Raw genomic sequence first — 24,624 nt, forward strand, 5'->3', positions numbered from 1 at the left:
GTGGCAGCACCAGTGAAGTAATGTCCATGTGGCAAGTCGGGGTGGAGAAAATATCTGTAGTACTGGATTTTGAAGTCTAGTTCTCCAGACAATAGCACAAATTCTGACATGATTTTAAGTGTTAGGCTAGCTGGCTGAAGACACAAGGTGGTAACAGAATGATGTGACTTCAGTGAATTATAAAAATTGACAAGATTACAGATGTTTTATTCTGTTGGGATTAATTTTCAAATGGTGTAAGCATTTGTTTTGAGATATGGTGGGTCATGAGATGTTGGACCTTAAAACAGTATCCGCCTACACTTGTCCTTTGTGTGAGTTTTTGACGATTGATCCATAATTGTGTAAAGTAAGTTCTGGAACTTGAACCAGAATAATTTTCAGTTATTGTCAAGATTGAGGAAAAAACCCAGTTGTGTTTTTCACTCCAGCAATACTGGTTGCTGTACACTGCTTTAAGGTCTTCAATTTAATTCCAGTAATATTGTTATATAAAGTGGAAAATGAAGTATTGCTTCCTGAAATGTTAGTAAGTACCACCAGAGCAAAGGGCAAACTTAATTCCTGATGTAATTGCACTGATGTCAATGTAATTACACCAAGGCACAATCTGTTGTATAAGCAGACTTCCCCCATGTGAGATCCTGTTATACTTAAGAACAGGCTCCATTTTGCTTTTAGGAAATTTAGTAATACTGGGATTAGATTTTATACATTGAATCACTGCAGATTGTTTGTTTGGTGACAGGTTTCAGAGGGGTAGCCATGTTAGTCTGTATCACTAAAAACAATGAGGGGTCCTTGTGGCACCTTAGCGACTAACAAATTTATTTGGGCATAAGCTTTTGTGGGCTATAACCCACTTCATCAGATGCATGGAGTGAAAAATACAGTAAAGAGGTATAAATATACAGCACATGAAAAAGATGGGAGTTGCCTTACCAAGTGGGGGCTTAGTGCTAACGAGGCCAATTCAATTAGGGTGGATGTGGCCCATTCCCAACAATTGACAAGAAGGTGCGAGTATTAACAGAGGGAAAATTTTATTTTTTGTAGTGACCCAGTCACTCCCAGTCTTTATTCAGGCCTAATTTGATGGTTTCAAGTTGGCAAATTAATCCTAGTTCTGCAGTTTCTTGTTGAAAACTGTTTTTGAAGGTTTTTTGTTGAATAATAACAGACTTAAAAGTGGCTATTCTTCAACAACAAACCTTCAAAAACAGACTTCAACAAGAAACTGCAGAAATGGAATTAATTTGCAAACTTGACACCATCGAATTAGGCCTGAATAAAGACTGGGAGTGGCTGGGTCACTGTTCTTAAAAATAAACTGTTTTTTAAAAAATAAAACATTCTGGTTTGTATTTTGTTTTACATTTAAATTTATCTTGTGAATCTCTCTTAAAAAAAAAAAAAAATTGAAAAAGAGTCTGATGGTTCCCCTCAGATATTTATTTATGTATTTGTCTGGCAGATAAGCTGAAAAAGGTTTTCTGTTTATTACACTACAAAGGGAGAATTTCTGGTGTTTTTTATAATATTGCTTGAAAATAAGAATTTATGCAAAGTTTATCTTTAAGCTGCTTTTCTAAAAGACAGTCTTTGGAATATAAAACCCCTGCTTGTTTGCCAGTGAGACTGTTGGCCAGCAATCCACATACTGTTTGCCAACTGAGATGGCAGCAGAAGAGTGGAGCTGTTAGTTGAGCTCCTTACTGCCCCTACAAATGTAAAAGAGAATGGGTGAGGTGGGGGAGGGTAGCTGAAGAGCTGTGAGGAATAAAGCTGCCAGCTCCACTCCTTCTGCTGAAGCCCAGCCAGCTATGGATATGCTGACGAAACACCTGTGGCTCATCAGAGCAGGGCCTTGTAGCTGGCAAACAACCAGCAGTTCTCTAGCTGAGGAATTCCAGAGCTGGAGGTGGGAGGAGGATGCTGTGATGGATCATGAGGAGGGGGCAGAGTACTCAGCCTTGGCTGGATTTCCACAGCAGGATTGCCAGATGTGGACCTGCGAGCTGGACTGTGTGATGGGGCAAAGGGGGAGCAGTTAATATGGAGGGGTGTGGCTGGGGGGCCATCTCTGGTATTGGGGAGATATTAAATATGCTGAAGGTATGATGAGGGGCACAAAGGGGACTCTCAGCTGGTGATTTAAAGAGATTAGCCTGCTGAGGTGGTGGTTACCTTTTGATAGCTGTAAAAGGTGACAGCTGTTATTTTAATCGCTGTGAGGCAACCCAAGTGTAAACACAACAGCAAACCTTGCACTAGTTGAAGTTGGCAAATATAGATGCACTCAGTCGTCTTTTTGCATCAACAGAAGCACAAATGATTGAGCAGTATAATGCAGACAAAGCCTTGGTTTCTGGAATGACTGTTTGGTTCAAAATCGGTTATAGAAAATGAAGATTAGGTCTGTAATTGCCCTCAGGTGAGAGTGTATGACCTATGGATGTATATAGATACAGTACAAATTTTGTGATAGGATTCTTGCATATCTTATCGGAGGTCTGTATCTCAAGAGAGAGATTACCAAAAGGTCGAAAAATATATTCCCGTAAAATAAATGATTGCCTGTTCTTAAAATCAAAAGTGGGGTTTTTAAAGAGAGGGGAAACAATATAGCATATACAGTTGCAGATATGGGGCAGCCAGGGGCCCTGCCTCTGTCACTGCTCCTGGGAGCCGGGTGGCCCGGGGGCTCTGCCTCTATTGCTGCTCTTCCCAGACAACTGCTCCGGGGCAGCTCTGGGGGACCAGCTGCCTGGGGCTGCCCAAACAGTGGCCAATGTGGCTGGCCCCGGGGCCACCCCAGCAGCTGGGGAGGCGCTGGGGTCAGCCGCTGCAGCTGTGGAAGTCCCAGAGGTCCCAGAAAGTCATGGACTCAGTGACTCCTGTGACCTTCATGAAAGACTCGCAGCCTTACCGGTAGTACGTAGTCTTCATTTCTAACGCACAAGGTACAACAATGCATTAAATTGATTTTACTTGCATACATCGACATCTTCCATCAATACTTTCCTTTTAAAAAACTAATTTATCCTATCATGTAGAGCATGTCATTTGTTTCCAAGTTCTTAGAAATACTGTAACTCTTACACCTTGCTTCAGACACTTTGGAATTATAGCCCAATGGGGAGAGACTTTGAAGCTGTTTACTAGTAAGGAAAGAGTACTTTCCTGAATGTGGAATGAGTCTGGTCTGTTTCAAGATTTGCAGCTACAAAGGGGATTTCCACATGGCATGCACAATCTCTTAATTATAGTTTAACACAGTCTCTTAACTGTGAGCTAGTTGCCTTGAGTGTTTAGAATTCATTGTAGTAATTGTAAATCATTAAAAAAAATTATAATCTAGGACTTATACATGAGGATGGTTAAATAGGTTTAGTTACAGCTTAAACTTTCAAAAAGAAAAGGAGTACTTGTGGCACCTTAGACTAACAAATTTATTAGAGCATAAGCTTTCGTGAGCTACAGCTCACTTAAGCTTATGCTCTAATAAATTTGTTAGCCTCTAAGGTGCCACAAGTACTCCTTTTCTTTTTGCGAATACAGACTAACACGGCTGCTACTCTGAAGCTTAGACTTTATAACCAAACATATTTTTCACCTTTGTACATGATTTCTAGTTAACGGGGGAAAAATTTCTGGCACATATGCCCTAAAAGCACAGAACAAGGGAAAAAAAAATTAACCGAACAATCTTTAGAAAAAGAAATAGAAAATGACTCCTGCAGTTTAGCCCCCTAGTGATGGAAACTGCTTGTTGGTAGATCCCTGGAAATCCGTGGTGCATAGTTGATTCTGTGTGATCTGTCCTGAGAGAGGACTGTCAATGGTTGTCTCCCCGATGAGTTAGAACCGCCATTGCATCAATAAAAATTCTCACTTCTCGTTGCAGGCAGACATAGGTAACCCTGATAGCAAGTGCCTGCATGCTGGCTTTCTCCCTGTTGCTGAAGTAAATTATTCCATAATGTAGTGTAGTTGGTATGCTCTAACTGGGAGTCGTCATATATATAGAATTGATTTAGGCATTAACATACCAACTGTTATTATTAGTAATATTACTAAAGTATTTGCAGTCTAAAGCTCACAAAGTGCTTTATAAACATTTGTGAATGAAACTTGATATCCCTATGATGCAGGAAAATTTAATTCTCATTTTTACAAATTGAGGCACAGAGGTTATCTGATGACTTACAGAAGATCATTTGAACGCCCTGGTTGTCGGTGGGGGCCACTGGGAGAGTAGTAGTAGTAGCTGAGTGGCCAACAGTTCCCATCTCTTATGGGGAGGTGGGGAAATCAGCACTTAGTGGCCGTCTGATCTCCCCCAGCAGTGCCCCTATGACCTAGTTTGATGTCTTTGGCAGGGTGAGAAAGAAACATGTTTTGAAGTGCTAGGGGTGCACATATCTCTGTTGTTTTCTCTTCCTGGTCCTGACCTTCCAGTCTTTCATCTTCTTGGGTGCTACAGCCTTTGAGTCTCACTTGTCTTCATTGCTGCAGCTTAATTGATAAGCAACTGCATTGAGGAGGAAGCTCTTCTTTCTACAACAAGGAAGTAAAGGGATTTAATATGGACTAAAGTACAAGTATTTTTTAACGAAGACTAAAGATTGGTCTTTTATATTTATATAAATATGGCAGTTGCACTCAGAACAGTTTATCAACAACTCTTTCATTTTAGAAACCTAATACATTGAACTTAAATAGCCCCTCTAACTCAAAAATGTCAGAACACTCTACAAGGATCATTTCCTTCTTACTGTTATCCAGCAAAGTGAAAACTGTCCAAATCACCTTCTCAATTAGACAACCTCTAATTTTAAGAGACTGTCCCAAATATGTTCAGCATTGGATGAAATGTTCTGCCTGGATGAAAAATAAGAGCATACAAGGAAAATTAAATTATTGGAAGGCTTACCTCTCTTTTAAGCTGTTGATTTTTTCCTTGAGCAATCACTTCGCATAGTTGTCATTGTAGCTTTTCATTTTGGAGGTGGTATCACCCTTGATTTCCTTTTGTTTCTGGTCGTGGAGATGAGAATTACTATCTAGCTGAAAATTTAGTTTATGATAACTTTGAATCATTTGTAATTTTTCTAACAGTCATTTAAAAATTGTAATTAAATATGGAACTTTAATAGGATTGAGCTACAACTTCAGATTGTTCTCTAAACTCTTAACAGACTCTCCCTGTGCATATAAATCATTTTGAAAGTGAAATATGAATGTCATGAGCCACATCACCTTCTCTGTTGTAAATATGTCCTCTTTGTGTTTGTGTAGAGTAGTAGTTTTCAGCTTATTTACCATTGTGGGCCTCATATGCAGCTCTCTATATATTATGTGGGCCACATCTACACAATATATATACTACCTGCATAGGCGCCAATTCCGTGGGTGCTCCAGGACTGGAGCACCCATGGGGGGGGGAAGCGGATGCTCAGCACCCACCAGCTATAGCTGTTAGGCAGCGCCGCTGATCAGCTAATTGGGGGTACTGCCAAACAGCTGTTTGGCGGCTTGGAAGATGGCGGAGACCAGTAGTGAGTGGTGGGCAGGGGCCTCGGGGAGGGGGTGTAGTGATGTTGGGAAGAGCTGGAGCAAGGGCAGGGCCTTGAGGAGGGGGCACGGTGGGGGTGGGAAGAGGCAAAGTGCAGGCAGGGGGCCTCGGGGCAGAGCAGGTGTAGAACCCCCCTGGGGAAAAGTAAAATTTGGTACATAATATAATAATAATTTATTATTAATTAATAATAATAAAAAGGGTTTAGTATTTGTTAATGACAGCCCTGCCTACCTGCTGCTGTGATCCTAGTGCCGGGTAGCCTGCTTCAGCTGGGGTCATTGGACCCATGATGCTGCATGGTGGTGTGTGCGCTGAGCACCTGGCCTCCTGCTGCTGGAATGGGGGTGAGGGTTGATGCAGCTCGGCCTGATCCTGCTGGGGGGAGGGGGACTGATGCTGGGCCTGATCCTGCACTGTGCCATTTTTTGTGTGCCCTCTTCCCCTCCCCTCCCCCCCCCCGGCTCTGCTCCCAGTGCAGGTGCCCCTTCCGTCCTACCCTAGTTATGTCCCTGAGGATGTCGCATGGGCCACAGCTGTGTGCTGATTGGGCCAAAGGTTGAGAACCACTAGTGGAGAGAGACAGAGACTGTCTTTCCTCTTTTATATTTGTTACGTTTTAAACTCACATATGCATTTGGGGCTTTGGAACAGAATAAAACGCTGAAACCACTAGCAGCAGCTGGTTACTTCAATTTGAGTAGACTATATTGGCTTTGCTGGCAGAGTTTGACCTTTAATGTGGTGTAGTGTAAAGTAGATTTTTACACAAAAAGCCAATATTAAAGAAAATACCTTCCTCCCAGTGGATCAGATCTGAATTTTAAAGTGCTTTAAAATCTTTTCTCTGATCAGTAGAAAACTCTTGTTGGTCCTCCCCCATAAATGATATTTCTCGACTGGCTTTTCTCAGTCATGAAAACTTAAAGCAGTCTGGTGGAAGGGTAAGTGCTGCTTATGTTGAAGGTAATATGCTGCAAGCTGTTAAAATTCTGTATGATCTCCGGGTTCTATGAACAGTGCTTTTATTTATATTAACTAAAATATCTAGGCCAGGCTGATTATACAAGTGACACAGGCAGTTTTTTTTAAGCAGTGCCACAAACTGAGTAATTTTGAATGAGTTAATAGTCTTTATCAGAGGTTCTGAGATGCCCCCCCTCACAAAGATATGTAACATTTAAAATATTTGGCATATAGTGCAATCCGTTGCTTTCTAAAGGCAAAAGTATTTACTTTTGTGTCAGGGATAAATCTTCTGGTAGAGATGGTTTAGTAATAGCCAGAGAAGGGGATGAATTCCACCAAAGATGAGAGAGAACCTGTTTCCTTCAGTTGAAACATTGATGGTAGTTGTATTAAATATATGAGAGCCAGAGATAAGACATTCTCAATTGGGGTCTGGCAGTGGAATGAATTTTTAATAGAGATTATTAATTTAGAGTTCGACCACCTGAGGTCAAGCTGCAATATTTTCCTCTTTGGTAAAGTTTTCTCTCCGTAGTCAAAATAATGTTTACAAGCACATCCCTCTCCCCCAAATTAAAGATGCCTACTCTTAGCAAAGCTTTTTATAACCCAAGAGCTGAACATTCTATAAAAGCGACTTGGGACTTTGCTATGCAATCTAACTAATAATTATGGTGATGGGGACTTGGAACAAAATGCTAAAATATATTGCTATGAAATATCATATAAAACATGGTATAGTAAAAAAGGTTTTATCCTGAGTTTCTAATAGCTGCATTGCTCTTGAGTGGTGAGGTTGTGAATTGTCCAGACATCCCAAATGGTATAACTTTATACCATATTAAACCATCATGTATCCTTTACATGGCATACCTTGTAAACAAAAGCTATTTTATTATGTTTGAGTCTTCAGATATTTTTATTGAAGCTATATTTTGTAATCCCTCTGCCTCTAAAGTTAGATTTTTGTTAGTATAATGATTTCAACGGGCCAGGGTTCTGAGAGAGAAATTAATTATAAATACATTTCAGAAACCTTTAAATAACATAAAATTACTCTTCTGTACATAATACCATGATAAGATAAGATATATGTAGAATTCTACTATGGCTACCTTTGGATGGGCAGATCATTTCATTGTCTTGTTAATGGCATAAAAAGCTTCCATTTCTACACTGATATTCTGTAAGATATTATGCTTCTAATTAGTTACTGGCCTATGACTGAGTATTGTACATCCTGGGCATCAAGCCAGTATTTTTTTGAGAGAAAAAAGATGAAAACACTTCTTGCATGTGGTTGCATTTTGTTTTCAGTGGATGCTGTTTGATGCTCAGAGGATGAGTGCAGGTTAAGAAGGCAGTAAATGTAATGTATCACCCTTTTTTGTGTTTAGGTATGTGTGTATATATAGGTATTGGTCTGTGTATATCCAGCACTCCCCCCCACATATATACCATATATACTACATGTAGTTTTCTCTTAGAGCATGTGGTTCCCAAACTGGGGTTTGTGAAGCCTTGGGGCTTCACCAAATGTATTGGGGGTTCTCAGAAAAAATTCTGTAATGGCGGACAGAGCCATCCCTAGGGACCCCGGGTGCAGGTGGCTGGTACCTGAGCTCCGTGACCATGACTTCCTGGCGGAACATAAACTTCGGTTGGATCAGTACCCTAAAACCAATATAACTGCACAGCTAAAGGACTTTGCACAACGTTCAGGCAATATTTTTCCAGCTATGTCAGGTGATAATGACTGGATTTGTAACCGCTTTGATGATACCACTTTCTCAACGCAGATATTGAGCACTGAAGGGGGGGGGGGAGAAATTGATTGAGATCTCCTGTGATTATGAACTGACAAGGAGTTTCAGAAATCTGTCATTCATCAACTTTTGGCTGAGTTTAAGATGGCAGAAAAAGCTAGTATAGTTTTGTTACTGTTTTTTCAACAACATACTTATGCGAGAAAGTATTTTCCTCATATGCATGTCTGAACATCAAATACAGAAGCAGACTCAATGCTGAACCAGACCTGAGACTTTATCTTTCTCCAGTGGTTCCGGACTTCCAAGAACTATGCAGATCAAAGGAAGTGCATCCATCACACTCAGGAGATTTAAACTTCAAGACTCTTTATGAGAAATGGAAAGGGAGGTGGATATTTTTTGCTGTTTCTAAAATTAAATAGGCTGCTAGTGTGTTTAAAATGATTATGAAGAACAAGTTTAAGCTTTACTGTAGTCATGCATTGTTTGCCTGGACTGCTCAAGGCCCGAATGCTTGTGGGAGGAGTTCTTTATTTGAGTTGGCTTCTTAAATACCTTCATGCTGTTTTATGTCTGGTACTCCTTGATGAAACATGTAGGAGGCTTAATCGAAGTGATATGAGCTACAAAAGTGAAATCTTGGAAGAGTGTTGCTGTTTTCATAATGTAATAAAATTAATAATGTAATAATAAATAGTGTGTAATAAGCATGTTATAAAAAAAATCAAATTATTTCCAAGATTACTGCTTCTATAATTTATGCTCAGGTAAGGGAGAAAATCCCTGGAAATATTCATTTTTAGGAGGGGGTATGTGAGATTTGATATTTTCATGAAAGGGGTTCACTGGTTGTTAAAGTTTGGGAACCACTGTCTTAGAGGATAGCTTCTTCCTAAGGATTGTTGGATAAGTAGTGGTAGGTGACAATGTTCTGCTGAACACAATAAGCACAAATAGGCATCCCTCAGAATCATCAGATTCTCTGCTGGCTATGGTTTACGAGGAGACAAGTAATACTTTAAGGGTGTTAAAACACCACATCTATCAGACATCACTCTTGATAACTGAACCTTCAGATGTCTCCCTGCCATGGTATAGCATTGCTTCATCGACAAGGAATAATTTATCACTGATGTGGTTGATACCAGCTTCCTGGCAGGATGACAAAGAGACAGTCCTGAGAGAGACAGATTGGAGAAGTCAAAATTTTGAGTACAGATCTTAAAATTAGAGGTACTGTGTATTGCTCTTATTTACAGCTTTTAAACCCATATTATGTATGCTCTGCTTAATGCAGTTCTCAATTCTTCACTCAGTTTTCTCCTTAATTTATTACTCCGTATCCTATTTTCCCTCACAGGCAGCTGTAGTGAGCTGGAGCAGTACCAAAGTACACTGGAAGCCAAAATACGCTTACATTTTGAGGCCAGAGAAAGTGCAGATGAGGACACCTTGGAGAAGCTGGCCTTGCCAGCAAAAAACACCCGGAAATGAACAGTAACCAAGACATTAAGAACTAAGCCTAAAAGGCCAAATATAAATTCTAATATTTTGAGTAAAAGTGACTTACAACAGCCTAGCATGCTATTACTGGTCCCTAGTATCTAGTCTGAGATGGTGAAGGAAAGGTGGGAGTTTGATTAGATTGATTAGTTTCCCAAACATGGGAAATATTACTCCTACAGCACATCAGTGTCTGTATTACAAAATCTCTTCTTATGATTCAGGCACAGACTCTGGCCGTACAGACATTCCCACCCTCTTTATCTCCTCCCCTGACACAGACCTTTGGGAGCTTGATGGAAAAATACTACTTTTTGATAATTCATGGACAAATGCCAATTACCAAGATTCATCTGTGGATGACTCTGCTTGGATAGAGAGTAGAGTTGGCAATAAGTGCCGGAGATTGCTTCCTTAGCAAACAAGTGGGGAGGTGTAGGTAATATCGCATGACAGTGTTGGAATTTTGTTCTCTATCAGCTCATGTTTGATGGTTTACAGTGCTCTGCTTTTGAGACCATGGTTATGCTGTCATAACCTCTTTCCAGAATACAATGGAAGAAAAGACTAACAGGCTTGTGTGTGGAACATATGAGAATGGACCAGGCAGGACGAATAAACAGCCTGCTGCTTCTTCATAAGCACAATCAGCTTCTCAATGACTGGGAACGTGGGATGGATAATCTCAGCCAGTGTTCGTAGATGAAATGTGCCACGGTATTCACCAAGATGTCTTTTCTTTTCTTCCTTATGTGTGCGTGATACCCACTGACATTGAAAAAAAGCTGCCTCTCCATGGCTGCTCAAGTACATTCTGACAGGTTTCAGAGTAGCAGCCGTGTTAGTCTGTATTCGCAAAAAGAAAAGGAGGACTTGTGGCACCTTAGAGACTAACAAATTTATTTGAGCATAAGCTTTCGTGAGCTACAGCTCACTGCATCTGATGAAGTGAGCTGTAGCTCACGAAAGCTTATGCTCAAATAAATTTGTTAGTCTCTAAGGTGCCACAAGTCCTCCTTTTCTTTTTGTAAGTACATTCCAAGTGCTATGCACTGTTAACTGCTGGAAGCCTGGTGACTCCTGAGTATTGTACACAATGGTCATCCAAAGTAAACATGGAGGGCATGCCCAGTAAAATAAAGATGGTCACACCAGTACTGTTGAGGAAACGCTGGCATAAGGAAGGAAGTTATTTCCTTACCAATTGGGAAGGAAACACAGATCATAGCCATTTCGAAGCCTGGAAAAAGAGACCCCCAAAAGATACCGGCCCATCTCCGTCCTTAGCAGTTGCTATAAATTGTTGGAGTGGCTCCTACTTCAAAGGTTGTAGCTGATACTGGAGCAACTGGTCCCCAAAGAGCAGGCCAGATTTAGAACTAGTTGCAACTGCTGTGACCTGGTGCTGGTCATAACCAGCTACATAAAATTCGACTACCAGTGAAAATTAAAAACAGCGGCAGCATTCATTGACCTTCTGCATAAGATACTGTATGGCACAGAAGTCTCCTGCTGAACTAATTAGCTTTCCAGTGCTAATCAGCCATCATACTTATCACTGAGATGCTGAGTAACAGAAAAATCACTGTACACCTTGGTGAGTCTGCCAGCACATTGTGGAAATTGAACAGTGGCTTCCCACATGGATCCATTTTAGTGCCTGCACTGTTCTGTCTCTGTACCAGCAACATTCTGGTCACATCATACCATAAATTCATCTATGCAGATGACACTGCGCTAGCAATGCAAGTATTGTCTTTGAAGGCCACAGAAAAGGTCATGAACTACCACTGCTGGATATTTGAGATGTATTTCAGAGCTTGGCAACTGAAACCCAACACTTTGAAAACACCTGTCTCTGCCTTCCACTTGAATAACCATGAGGCGGAAGTGCCAAGGAAAGTGGACTTCTGTGGTCTACCTCTACTGCATGACCACAATCCTGATTATTTTGGAGTTACCCTCAATCAGATGCCGAGGTGTCACCAATACGTTGACAACACCAAAAAGAAGATGAAGATAAAAGGGTTAATATCAAGAATCTCACAGGCACATCCTGGGGATGTGATGCAAGCACACTTCGAACGTCAGTACAAGCCCTGGTCTTGCCAACAGTGGAGTGTTGTATACCAGTTTGGTAAAACAGCTCCCACACCAATCTCACTGACACTGAAATCAATGCTATGCTCACAGTTGTTAGCGGCTCTCTCAAATCAATGCTAATACTGTGGTTACCAGTTTTGGAGGGCACTGTGCCAGCCAACATCAAGTGAGACACTGCTGGGGTCCAGGAGTACAAGAAGATCTTGGCCACTCTGGATCTGCAGATACACAAAGACCTCATTTCATTGCCACTTTCCCCATTCAAATCTAAGAAGCCTTTCTGGATCTGTGTGTCAATGCTACAGGCCAATGGAAAGGACGCCAGCACTCACTGGCTTGAATCTTTGGCCACTTGTATGATATTCTGAAGACCTGACCTGAAGATTCAGCGAAAGAAGTCCTAAGATTTTGCCTTCCCCACAGGCAGTGGACTGCACTCAACCGCTTTTGGACAGTGCTCAGAGGGTGTGGATATCTCCATCACAAATGGAAAATCAAAGAATCACCATATTGTGACTGTGGTTAGGTACAACAATGTGATGCATCAGACAACTGACTCATTCATATTTACAGTGGTGGCACGAGGGGGACTGCTGTCGCAACCTGAGAAGCATTAGAATGGCTTTCGAATTTCAAGATTCAGTTACAATCCGAGCCCATTGCTTTTCAAATGACATACAAAAGAAGAAAATACAGAAACAATGGACACAATCATTGAATCTGTACAAATTCCCTGGCAGAAATTCACCATTGGCTCCCTTGGCTAAAGAACATTATATGTTGTATGGTACTTAAACATTCATGGTACCACATTACTTAATGTGTATATTCTGTGTTTACTGGGTATGTAAAGAAATTGTAATCCAAACTTCACTTTTTAATTAAAAGATTTGTCCCTTGTATATTGTGACATGTCTCTCCTATGTTCTCCCTCCTCCTTTCTACAAACTGCTTTTGTATATTTGTTCTCACCCAACCTCTGATTAGACACAAGGATGGGGGAGGCTGGGATGATAGGTTTTCACTGCTCTCCAGGAAGTATTTGGGTTCTCCTTTTCCTGTGTTAACTACTATATTGATTTACACAGTCTCAAGAAAACGAAACTCTTCTTTCCTACTGCCAACAATTGGTAACGGTACTCTTGGAAAATGGACAAACATGGAGTCAAGTAAGGTATGGTCAGAAAAATGACAGTGTTGTAAGCGTATTTGCTCCATCTGTGTATCCAGAGTCCTATCCACTGTCTTTGACAAAAATAAGATTTTACTCTTATGCCTGCGAATCTAAAGAGTTGTAGGACACTGAGTTGGATTCTTTTCTGGCTCACATATCAACAGAAGTGTTAACTAAGTTCTAGTTATGCAATCTTTTATCTGGAGCTGAATGTTTACAGAGGTGCATACTTGAATAGCACCTCTGCTGGATCAGGATTACTGGTGGTGATGCGTTAGAAAGAGCAAAGCTTGGCTTTCAGATTGCATCTTGAATTTGCAGGTCTTATTTTCCTTTTAAATGAATCAAATTAGTTCTAGAATCATTGGCTGCATCTGGCAAAATTCACACCCGTAATTCTCCATCAGTACATCAGCATCAATGATTGCGAGAAACCATGGCTAAAAACCTCTTTCTTTTTAGTGTAGTTTTAGGAAGTTTCCATTTCAATAAACATATTTAATTTCTGCCTTTTTTTTTAGCCTGTGCTGGATTTCAAGTCAGATGATTTATTTTTCAGAAGCTGAGATATTAACTGCATCCTGGTGCTCTAGTGGAATGCTTGCAGCACACAAAAGTTCTGTAGTCATATAGAAAATATTCAGTTTATGGGATTTAGCAAACTATGGCATGTGCTAATTGAGAGTCTTTTTGTTTTTGTTGTTGTTGTTGCAGTTCCCAGAGTGTGGTTTCTTTGGCATGTATGACAAAATTCTTCTCTTTCGCCATGACCTGAACTCGGAAAATATTTTGCAGAGGATTACATCAGCAGAAGAGATACATGAAGGAGATCTTGTTGAGGTTGTGCTCTCTGGTAGGTCCTTTGTAGTTGCAATGAAACCATTCTTATTATTGAATAAAAGTCACAGTATTACTGTACACTGTCTGCAACAATATAACCATAAGCTGTGGTTTTGAAGCTGTTTGGCTGGACAAGTTTTGAGGGAGATTTCCAAAGAAATCCAGAGTGCTCCCTGAAATGGTATTTGTGATTCAGTGAATTTGTCTTCCCTGGGGCTGCATCTGCACTAACAAACTTTGTGGTCTTAATCCTCCAACTCTGATATTAACTGTGGAAGCTAAAGTATAGATAGAACTCAGGTTCCCCCAGCAATCATGTTGTTTTTTATATCTAGGTCTGCACCCTTTCTATTTTACAGATTCCATCAGTGATCAATTACAGCTAAAAAGAGTGCTAATGTAGATGAGTATTCTGAATCATTACCTGTCAGGATGTGGTGGTGTTAGACATTGTGCTGCTTGAGTGAACCATCTTGTAGATGATGCAGAAAATAAAGGTGGTGGTTATTTAAAGATTTTTGCGTTTTCAAAATCTTTGAGGTGTTGGGCTCTATGGATCTGATTCAAAGCCTATTGAAATAAATGGAGACACATCCATGGACTGCTGGTAAAGTTGTAAATGGAAACCTAACAGAGTGTGTCTACCCTGCATTTTAAAATCTGTGCAGTGAGTCTTGGAGCCTGGGTCTACAGATTATGGCCTGCAGCACTCTATAGCACTAAAAACAGCATTGTAGACATTGTGGCTCATGCTCTGAAACCTGTCCCTTTCCCTGGGCTTCAGAGCCAGCACTTTGGCATATATTAGTAATCCAGGGGGAATAGAAAACAGGGATATGATAACTGAGACACAGAATGCCACCTTGGATACTGAGAGGGAATTTCTTGCCTAGTTTCTGAGACAGGAGTTATATCCAGCCAGGGAAATAGGAATTGCATTGGTCACTGTTCTCCTTGACTTGTCTCAAGCAAAACTGGGAAGGCAGTTTCCTTGAACCATGTGTCATAGCACAGTGAAGCATTCTCTGATACCTGAAAGTGCAATATGGTAACCCAGTTTTCTTCCTTGTCTCTTGTTGGCAGAGTACTTCAGAAGACAGTAAAATTTGAGTTGAGTCACCTTGGTAGCCTGGTTTAGCATTACCTTTGATTACCGTTCTGCCAGTTCTCTATTCACCTAATATTGTTCCAAGTTATTTTGAATTATCTTTTAAGTAATGTTTTGTGAGGCATCCTATCAAATGTTTTAATAAAATTAAATTATACTTAATCTGCTGGGTTTTCTTCATTCATTAATTTTGTAGTTCCATAACACCCCTACCTCCAATCAACCAGATTTGTCAGCACTAAATATTCTTCAGTAGCAAGTACTGTTTGGTACTCATGATTCTATTATTATTATTATTATTTATTATTATTATTATTACTATTATTATTATCTTGGATACCAAGAGATTAAAAAAAAAAGTTTGGCTAAAAACTGCGCATCAGTGTGTATGAGAAATCCTCCCAATGTATGGAATTTGGGGATTTAATTTTTGTATTAAACAGTTTGATGGTGTTCTTTGCAACTACTGTTTTAAAACAATGAACTGTTTCAGTAAATACTTATTATTCTTACAGTCACAAATATATAATTTACTGCAATTTTTTTAAAGCTTTGGCTACAGTTGAAGATTTCCAGATTCGTCCTCATGCACTTTATGTGCATTCTTACAAGGCCCCTACATTTTGTGACTATTGTGGGGAGATGCTTTGGGGTTTGGTACGACAAGGATTAAAATGTGAAGGTAAGTCAAGTGTTAATAGCTGATAGGTGAATCATGATGATCTAGCTTTTATATGTACAGAAAGTTACAGGGAAAGTAGAATGGCAAGATCTGTATCTTAATTACGTTGTATAATTAATTTGTTGGTAAGTGATGAATTCAGCTTTTGGGAAGGAGCATAATTCATTTGGAGCTTTGACTGTATATCAGGAAACCTGAATTCTGTTCCTGGCTCTGACACAAAATTTGTATGACCTTGGGCAAGACACTTAATTTCCCTGTTCCTGTTTCCAACCTGTAATAAAGAGAATAATTCTTAACTCACAGGGGTTTTGAATCTGGCTCAATTAGTGTACAGTTTGAGTTCCTTGCAATAGCTTTTTTTAAAAGTTTAATGGAGAGAGTCCCAAAGGGGAACCCCTTTCCATATGGCCTTTGTCCAGCTGGATTGTGGAAAATGTTGCAGCCTGTTGTCAGCAGCATAGGCGCCGACTCCGTGGGTGCTCCGGGGCTGGAACACCCATGGGGAAAAATTGGTGGGTGCTCTGCACCCACTGGCAGCTCCCCGCCCCTCCACTCCAGTTTGCTTCCACCTCCAGCTTGCCTCCTCCCTTGAGCGTGCCATTGGGTCCTGCTTCTACCCTGTCCCTCCCAGCACTTGCACCATGAAACAGCTGTTTCACATGGTAAGCCTGGGGGAGAGGGGGAACATGGTGCGCTTGGGGGAGGAGGCAGGGACAGGGCGGGGATTTGAGGAGGGATCCAATGGGGCAGGGAGAGGTGGAGTTGGGGCGGGGCCGGGGGCTGGGTTGCAAAAACTCACTGGTGCTGACAAAAGTTGCTGCCTGTGGTCAGCAGGCTGGTGTCCAGGTACTAGAAACGCACCACTTCCTGCCCTGGCTTACTCTTCACTCCTGGGGCTTTATCTTAGCCATGAGAGCCTGCCTGTAGGAAAAGAGGTGCGGAAGATCAGCTGAGAGACCCTGTTTCCAGGTTTTATTGAAAGGGGTAATTGGAAATCGTTATTTAGGTAAATGGCAAACTCCAAAATTTTTAGTGCAAAGCAAGCCATTATTGTAAATTACACTAACGATAAATACTGAGTTTCCTATTGTATTACATTAACTGAATCTAAACAAATTGCTACATTTGTCTGCTATGTTTTTGGATTTATATTTTTCCCCTCTGCTTTATAAAAATATTAATACTGTACTTTCCATTTTAAAATATTTTAATTATTTGTGCTAAAGGAGGAGTTATCTTTACATAATTTTTTCAAACTGACATTTTTAGGCTGTGGATTAAACTACCATAAGCGATGTGCCTTCAAGATCCCAAATAACTGTAGTGGAGTGAGAAAGAGGCGTTTGTCTAATGTGTCTTTACCAAGTGCTGGGCTTTCAATTCCCAGACCAGTGCAAACTGAATACACAGCCACTGCCACTGAAGAGGTATGTAATAAAAATGTAAAAACAAAATACACTTTATACATAATAATGCTGAGTTAAATCAATCATGTTTCAGGGAATTAGAACCAGCCTTATATCATAACTGATTTAAATTGAGTAAAAACTAGTTCAGATTAACCATTTCAGACCATGCTTGTTTATTTTTAAATTGCTGGTGAACCTTTTACACTATGACATTTGATGATAATTCTGTGTTATTACAGGGATTGTGAGAAGTGAAATTTGAGGTGAATTATAACTTTTATATATAATTTTGCCATTAATGTGTCATTCACAGTAATGCGTATTCCTTAAAAATCTTGGGGTAGGAGATGATAAAATACATTGCTTTCTTTTGGAATATAGGTTTAGTGTGCAATTACTTATCAGTCTTTAATAGTTTATTGGGTAAAACACAGTATAAATTGTACATTTATAGTGTGAGAAGAGTGTTCCACAGAATTCAAGAGAGACATCTGTGTAGGGAGTAAAGATATTACAGGAAGTATTCTTCTCATAGATATTATCCACAGTAGTCCCCCCACTATTAAGAGGGATGAGAAATTAACACAAACTCTTATATCCCAGACACGGCAACAAAACATCCAAGGGCCAGTGGGATCATTAGATCAGTTGTATTTGTTACTAACTGTGAACTGATATTAAGCCTGTTCTTACCTTCTAACTGTCAGTTTAAAAAAATAAAATCTAAGAGTTAGTTGCAATTGATAGAAATAGCTTTCTGTGGCCAGAGTTATGGCAGGTGATATGTTGTAGTTAAAAAATTTCTGCTTTGTTGTCTTTGGCCAAGATTCTGCATCCTAAATTTGTCAAGTTTCTTTGCTGTCATATGTGTTGGGTTGAGGTTCATTTACTCAACAGATGGGTCTAACAAATATTTATTAGAGCAAAACACTCAGTTAGTAGTGATCAATTACTTACAAGTGGGAAGCTCATTAGGACAATCTTATCACAGTTGCCTCCAGCACCAGACAATACAGCTTCAATGTCCCTTTGTTACACAAACTTATTTATAACATTTTGTTATCTTTTCATATACATATATATTAGTCTCTCATATCTATATTAATTCTCCTCCCTTGTCAGTACAAGCTTAGTGTTAGTTCAAATGGGCTTTTCTAGGTTTGTAGTTACTTTTTTTCTTGTTCTCACAAATGACTACTCTGCAGTTTCTTATACACGTGCAACATTAAACATGATTATTCTGCAGTTTTTTTACACATACACACTTCTACATATGATTATGCTGTTAAATGTTATCAAAACAGACTCTTAAAATGAACAGCAGGCTTTTGCCAGGCCTAAATATGTGTCTGCTCCCAACAATCTGATCCCAGAAGATATAGTAATCCCAGGCATAAACTGTTTTAAATTTGGGTAGAGAACACAGCAAGCCATCTACCCCTTTCAGAGCTGTTTGGTAAAAACTGTTTTTATTCCTTGAGTGACTGAACGCCATTATGGGAAGGGAATACCAGACTTCAGTGAAGCAACTTCACTTTGTATCAGCTGAGGATCTAGTCCAAGGTCTTTAATGACCAGGACAATATTTTAATGTCAGACACTGTTTCTTTCGTTTACTATGTATCGTTGGTGTGTTTGGTGCTGTACAGTACATGGAGAGAGATGCATTTCCTAACTTCAGAGACCTTACAGTATAAATTTTACGGACAGTACCATTCAGGAACAGAATAAACCTTTTGGCCAGAGCCTGGAGGGTCCAGTCTCAGAGCACTGAAGATAAATACAACTAAGTATCACTGACAATCTTTGCAGAAGTTCATTTGAATGATGATAGAATAATCACTGTTTCTCCACCTAATATGGTAATCCCATTTTTTTCATACAAATTCTGCATATTTGCCCAGTGCATCTTAGATTTCATCTCTTTGGTTTTGTTTTCAGTGTTAAGAGGATTAAATTGACAGTATAGATTACTGGATTTGCAGTCAATTGGTCCTATGTTACTATAGTTTTGAGTTTTGTAGTGCCACATTCCTCCACCTTCTCTGATGTTCAGTGTTTTCCACATGGTTGTCCCTGAAACTAAGTTACTATTATTTTACTTTCATAAACAATACACCTAGATCAGCAGTAAGGCTTTGACTATTTTATTTTAATTTTTAAATTACACATTATTTTGGATTTTGAATTTTTACCTAATTTAGTAAATTGTCCTGGCATGCAAGAACAATAGATAGTGTGATGTGGCAGGTATCTATTTTTGGGTTGATTGCCTGTAATGCCTCCCATTTTGGAGGAGTCTGCATGTGAGACTGATGTTTATCATAGGTCTGTGCTGTTTCTGAGCCTTTACCATACTACCTGAAGAAATCAAAAGTGGGTATTTTTTGGTTTAGTTTATCATAATTTTAGTCCTTGTGGAAATACAGATTCATAAACTTTTTCCTGCTCTCTGCAAATCCTTAGTGTGGTACTTTTTTCAGACTTCCAAAATTACTTCTTAAAACTGCCTGGCCAAGATGTTCTGCAAAAAGATGTTTGCTCAGTGTCTGGGCCAAGCGCCCCTTGAAATAAGTTGTTTCTAAGCCTGACATGGTTTTATTAGAATCTCACATGCATCTTCTATTCCAGCGCTGCCACCCAGAGCCCAGTAAGAGAATTCCCTCCTGGAGTGGGCGTCCAATCTGGATGGAAAAGATGGTGCTTTGCAGGGTGAAGGTTCCTCACACCTTTGCTGTCCATTCCTATACTCGTCCCACCATATGCCAGTACTGCAAACGTTTGCTCAAGGGCCTTTTTCGCCAAGGAATGCAATGTAAAGGTAGGAGTTCAGTGCTCTACAGCAGTAAGATTCATTTCAATGAATGTTACAATATTTAAACATTTTAAAAATAAATCTCATTATCTAAAACAGCAGCTTTATTTAAAACAATTATATATTTAAGATAATTGCACTTTTCATGCTTTGCTCCATTCAAAAAGGTGTATTAATTGGTTGTATAATTTGTGAATAATGTACTTGAATAATAAGTTAGTTCACATGTAGTTCAGCGAAGAAGGTAATCCTCCAAGGATCATTCTGAGTAGCTCAAAAATATTGTGGAAGACATTCCATCCTTTAAAAATCACTTGCATTTCAACTAGAAGCTTTTAAAAAACAAATACAAAAAAAAACTCTTCAAGGCACTGTCAAGTATAGTACTTAAAAAGACCTAGATCACATTTTTCCTGTTCCAGTTTAGTTTCTTTCCATTAGGTGCACCTGTGTTTACAGGGAGAACATCTTAACATATCTCTACCTCATTGTTTATTTTCTCACATCTTTGATTATATCACCACAGCTCTCAGAACATGGCACATTATCACATTCTTTCTCTATTGACTCTGCATTAGCCAAATACCAAACACTACAGACTTTACTTACTCAGTGCTTCATTGCTTTGTTTGTATAAAGGGGTTGTCATTCACTGCTGGTGAGTGCATCCTCAGCCCTTCTGCATTTGGCCAGTGTTGGGCCGGGGACCTGGGCCCACCCACTACTCCAGGTCCTAAGCCAGGGAAACTGTGGTTAGCAGCCCCCTGCTGCTTCCTTCACTACTATCTATTGCAGCATTCCTTGGGCTGATTCCCACTATGTCCTATCAGCTTGTTGGGACCCCAGCCTGTTTCCTGTTTAAGCAGGGTCTCTCCCAGGCCTCCTTGCCCAGAGTCTCCGTAACAATCTCTGCCCTGTTCTCTCAGGCGTATTCACCTGGTGCGCTTCTAACGGGTCTCTGGCTCTTCTTGTCAGGGCTCCTTCTCTGAGGCCTCTGTGCCTGGAGAGCTTCACAGTCCTACGCCTGGGCAGGGTTTCTCCCCAGTCTCTGTACCCATGGAATTTCCCAGCCTGCGACTGCTCTGTCCAGTTGCTGCAGCTTTCTCAGCCAGCCAGGAACAGCATTCTTCCTCCTCTGGTTCCAGCCAGCAACTGAGCTGTCCAGGCCCTGCAACTCCTTTTATATGTGCCTCCTAGACTCTGATTGGCTGCCTCCCCTGCAGCCTCTCTAGGCCACTTGGCCAAACCCCACTCTCTTGCCTTTTTCTGGGCAGGGTGTGGTAGAGGACTGCAGGGCCTTCCAGAGGGCCTCAAAGGGTCTGGTTTGTCACAGAGAAAGCTAAAAAACTCAGAGTGGTGAATCTTAAAAATTAACATAGAATATTTTACAATCTGATAGACATTTCTGCCTGGAGTATACCAGAAGGTCATATTTGGAGGCTAAACTATTTGGTCATGTTTTAGTATATTTGAGACGTTGCTCAATAAAGCTTCAGTAATCCTGTGTTTAAATAGCTTTTGTTTAAAAAAAATTTCTGTTTTGTTTTCTCTCGTCTGTTATGTAAAAGTAACTGTAAAATTGAACACCAGATATCAGTAGGTTCCTTTGCAATGGGGAGAGTTATAACTTCACATCTCTGCAGGTATTACAGCTTGGAAATTCTAGGCTGCATCCAGGATTATTTAGGATTTTGAATCTGTCTTGTTGTACGTGAACTGTTGATATGTAATCAAACACAAAGCTTAAAAAGACACTTGAAACTTTATTTTAACCCTTTTGAGAGTGGAAATGTTTGACAGCAGCCACTTCAAAGAGAACTGGTCTTGAATCCATCCAGACACATGGAATTCCTCTACCCCAGTTTCAGGAAAGTACATTTCAGTAGATACAGATAGCAAAAAAGCATAGAGAAGTGAGAAATGAGCATGAAAGAATAGAGATGAAAAATAAGATGACGAGCATTTCATGCAATATGACCCTTTCTTCTCAGCTCCTTATTGGGATTCCGAGCACCTTCATCTTTCCAACTCCTCGAAAGTAAACCAAGAAACTGACCTTGTTCTTTAAATCTTACTAGAAACAGCCCTGGAGAAAAGGGACAATTACTTCGTTGACATTTGGTCACTCTAGGTGCTCAGAAGACTAAATAAGGAAATGGTTGGATCCAGCATTTAGCTACTTAGTTTAAAAGGTAGGAGACTGAGCTGTTTCTGTTAATCCTGAGGAAGTGAGAAACCCCTGGTGATTCCTGCTTCATGTGGGCAGGAGCAGGGAGGGCCAGATTGTTGGTTCAAAAGCAGTCCTGGAGACAAAGGAAATCTTTAAGCTGTGGTGACTATACTGAAGGGAGAAATATCATGGCCCTGGTAGCAGCGGGAAGTCTTATAACTTTGACAGGAGTGGTGAAAGACTTGGTGTCATAGTGGCCATGGTGGTTGCAATGAAGGTCGGAGCAAAACTTTAGTCCCATAACAGCAGGCAGAACAAAGGGTAGCTAGGAGACAATCTTTGATCCCAAAAACAATGGAAAAAAGGGAACTGGGGATGGAGAAGGGAGAGTATGAAAGAAGAGAACCAGAGCAGAGTAGTAAAATCAGGATTAAAAAAAAAAAACGAGAGAGAGGGAGAGGGAGAGAGGAATAGTATATTTCTTGGAGAGAGAAGAGATGAAAGGATAGTCATAGATGCCAGTATGATTTAATGAATTGCAGTGGAGCCATCTCAGCAAGTGACTTCGTGACAAGATTGTTGACATGCTTTCTGGCCTGAAGTTGGTTGAATATTTTGTTAAAAATAATGTGATAGTTATTTCAGAGGCTCTTTCTGAGTATGAGTAAAACTAAACTATATGTAATGACGTAGGTTTTTTTTCTATTTTAGATTGCAGATTTAACTGTCACAAACGTTGTGCATCTAAAGTACCTAGAGACTGTCTTGGAGAGGTGGTGTTCAATGGAGGTAGGAAAAAAATGTTTTCAAATAGTGAAATATCTCTGGAGACATAACAAAATATACAAACCTTATTTTTATTACTTTCTGATCCTGTCAACTCTGAGTATTTTAAGGCTAAAGTGTATTAAATGCTCTTTTCCACTCCTCCTTTTTTCTTCCTGGAGAAGAATTAGTCCCTATGAGGTAATTGAGAATTAAAGGTTTGGCTTGAAGACCTGTGTGTGTCTGGTGATTTAAAACTTACTTAAAAAAACTTGGCAAACTCGGTATACTTCATTTGATATTTCTCTTGAAAGTCAAGAATTAGGAACATTTTTTTCATGTCCAAAAATGAATTTAAATTGTGATCAGTCTACTCAATGTTTTTCATGAAGAACAGCTTTCTTTGCAGAAAAAAGGACCATTTTTAATGGGGTAAAATGGAAAATTGCATAGGGAAACATTCTCTCTCAACACATTTTAATGGCCAGTCAGCCAAACAATACTTTGTAATGTGCTAGTAACATTTCTGTATGTATCTGGAGAAAGAATTTCCATTAACTTTTTAACTTGTTGGAGCTTTGGTTTGTTTAAAGGGACTCTATTCCCAAAGGGTTTGAGGGAAAGTGTCACCTCTTCCTAAATTTTTGAGGTTTTGCCCTTTCCGATACCATTTTTCCCTTGGCTGTCCTGACCCATTCAAAACGGAGGACATAGGCTTGATTCTCCATTCTGTCTGAGTTTTGTGAAGACAGCATGGAGAGGGAGAGTCACAGATGAGTGATTGCATCTCCCTGGTTCTGGGCCACCTGGCAACATAAGTGAAAGCTTCAGGGGAGCAGTTTTAACTTATGCCAGTGAAGAATTGTGTGTATAAATTCCTTTCTGCAACATCTGCCTTTGGATTGTCCCCAATACCCCCCTACATTAAATGCTGGAGTGGAAGGTTCAGCTGGCACAGGGGGAAACTTTCCATTGGTGGAGAATTCCCTTGAACAAGGAATTGACTATCTCTAGCCACTTTAAGGCCATTTTGCATTACTCACAGCATATGTGGTACAAAATAACTTTAGCAAACCAGTGAATCCAGAATTTTGCCTATAATTTTCTTATGAGCACTGTTTTGGCCACGCCTCCTTAACCTGGCATGATGTGAAATGAGGCCTGCAATATGTATGTTCTTTATACTCTTCTGCATCAGTATTGAAAAAATGTAGGGCTCTTGAATGGTTTCATAGGTTTGGTCGACAGTCTTTTTGTTTGTCTGTGACTTGGTTTTTGAGTGTGTGTGTAAGACTAGATCAGAGGGGAGAGTTCTGTGACTTGTCATTAACTTACGATAATTCTATCTGTTGTTAGAACCTTCTAGTCCAGGCCAAGATTTGGACATGCCAATGGAAGTTGACAGCAATGAAATAAACAGTGATGGTAGTCGGGGTTTGGATGATGTAGAAGAACCTTCTCCTCCAGAGGACAAAATGTTCTTTATGGACCCTTCTGATCTTGATGTGGACAAAGATGAAGAAGCTGTCAAAACTATCAGGCAAGCAGCAACAAAGATTGTTGTGCTACAGGCATTCCATTCCCCAATACTGTATACTAAAACACAGTTTTTTGCACATTTCCAAATTTGTTGTTGTTGATCAGGTCTTCATTTGCACAGTTTTACAGAACATTCAGTCCCAAGTAAAGCTGAAAACCAAGAAAATTAAAAGCCTAGATATATGCTGGGATTTTTT

The 24,624-nt window shown here is 40.0% G+C and overlaps 1 protein-coding gene across 7 annotated transcripts in view; it reads left to right on the forward strand.

Annotated features, from left to right (window-relative positions):
• Positions 1-24,624, forward strand: part of PRKD3 (protein kinase D3) — an 80,309-nt gene that overhangs the window by 28,206 nt on the left and 27,479 nt on the right. For 4 of the 7 annotated variants that reach the window (XR_006280466.1, XM_038394280.2, XM_043512280.1 and 1 more), the window contains 6 exons: positions 13,811-13,949; positions 15,595-15,726; positions 16,999-17,156; positions 19,770-19,959; positions 22,835-22,912; positions 24,245-24,428. Coding sequence is in view for 6 of the 7 variants with exons in the window: in XM_038394280.2 (XP_038250208.1) it covers positions 13,811-13,949; positions 15,595-15,726; positions 16,999-17,156; positions 19,770-19,959; positions 22,835-22,912; positions 24,245-24,428 (881 nt within the window). In the remaining variant the exon portion in view is untranslated. The remainder of the gene's footprint in view (positions 1-13,810; positions 13,950-15,594; positions 15,727-16,998; positions 17,157-19,769; positions 19,960-22,834; positions 22,913-24,244; positions 24,429-24,624) is intronic. The other 3 variants (XM_043512279.1, XM_043512284.1, XM_043512282.1) reach the window with 3 other exon arrangements.

The sequence above is a fragment of the Dermochelys coriacea genome, chromosome 3 (genome assembly GCF_009764565.3).
Source record: "Dermochelys coriacea isolate rDerCor1 chromosome 3, rDerCor1.pri.v4, whole genome shotgun sequence".
NCBI classification, from domain to species: domain Eukaryota; kingdom Metazoa; phylum Chordata; order Testudines; family Dermochelyidae; genus Dermochelys; species Dermochelys coriacea.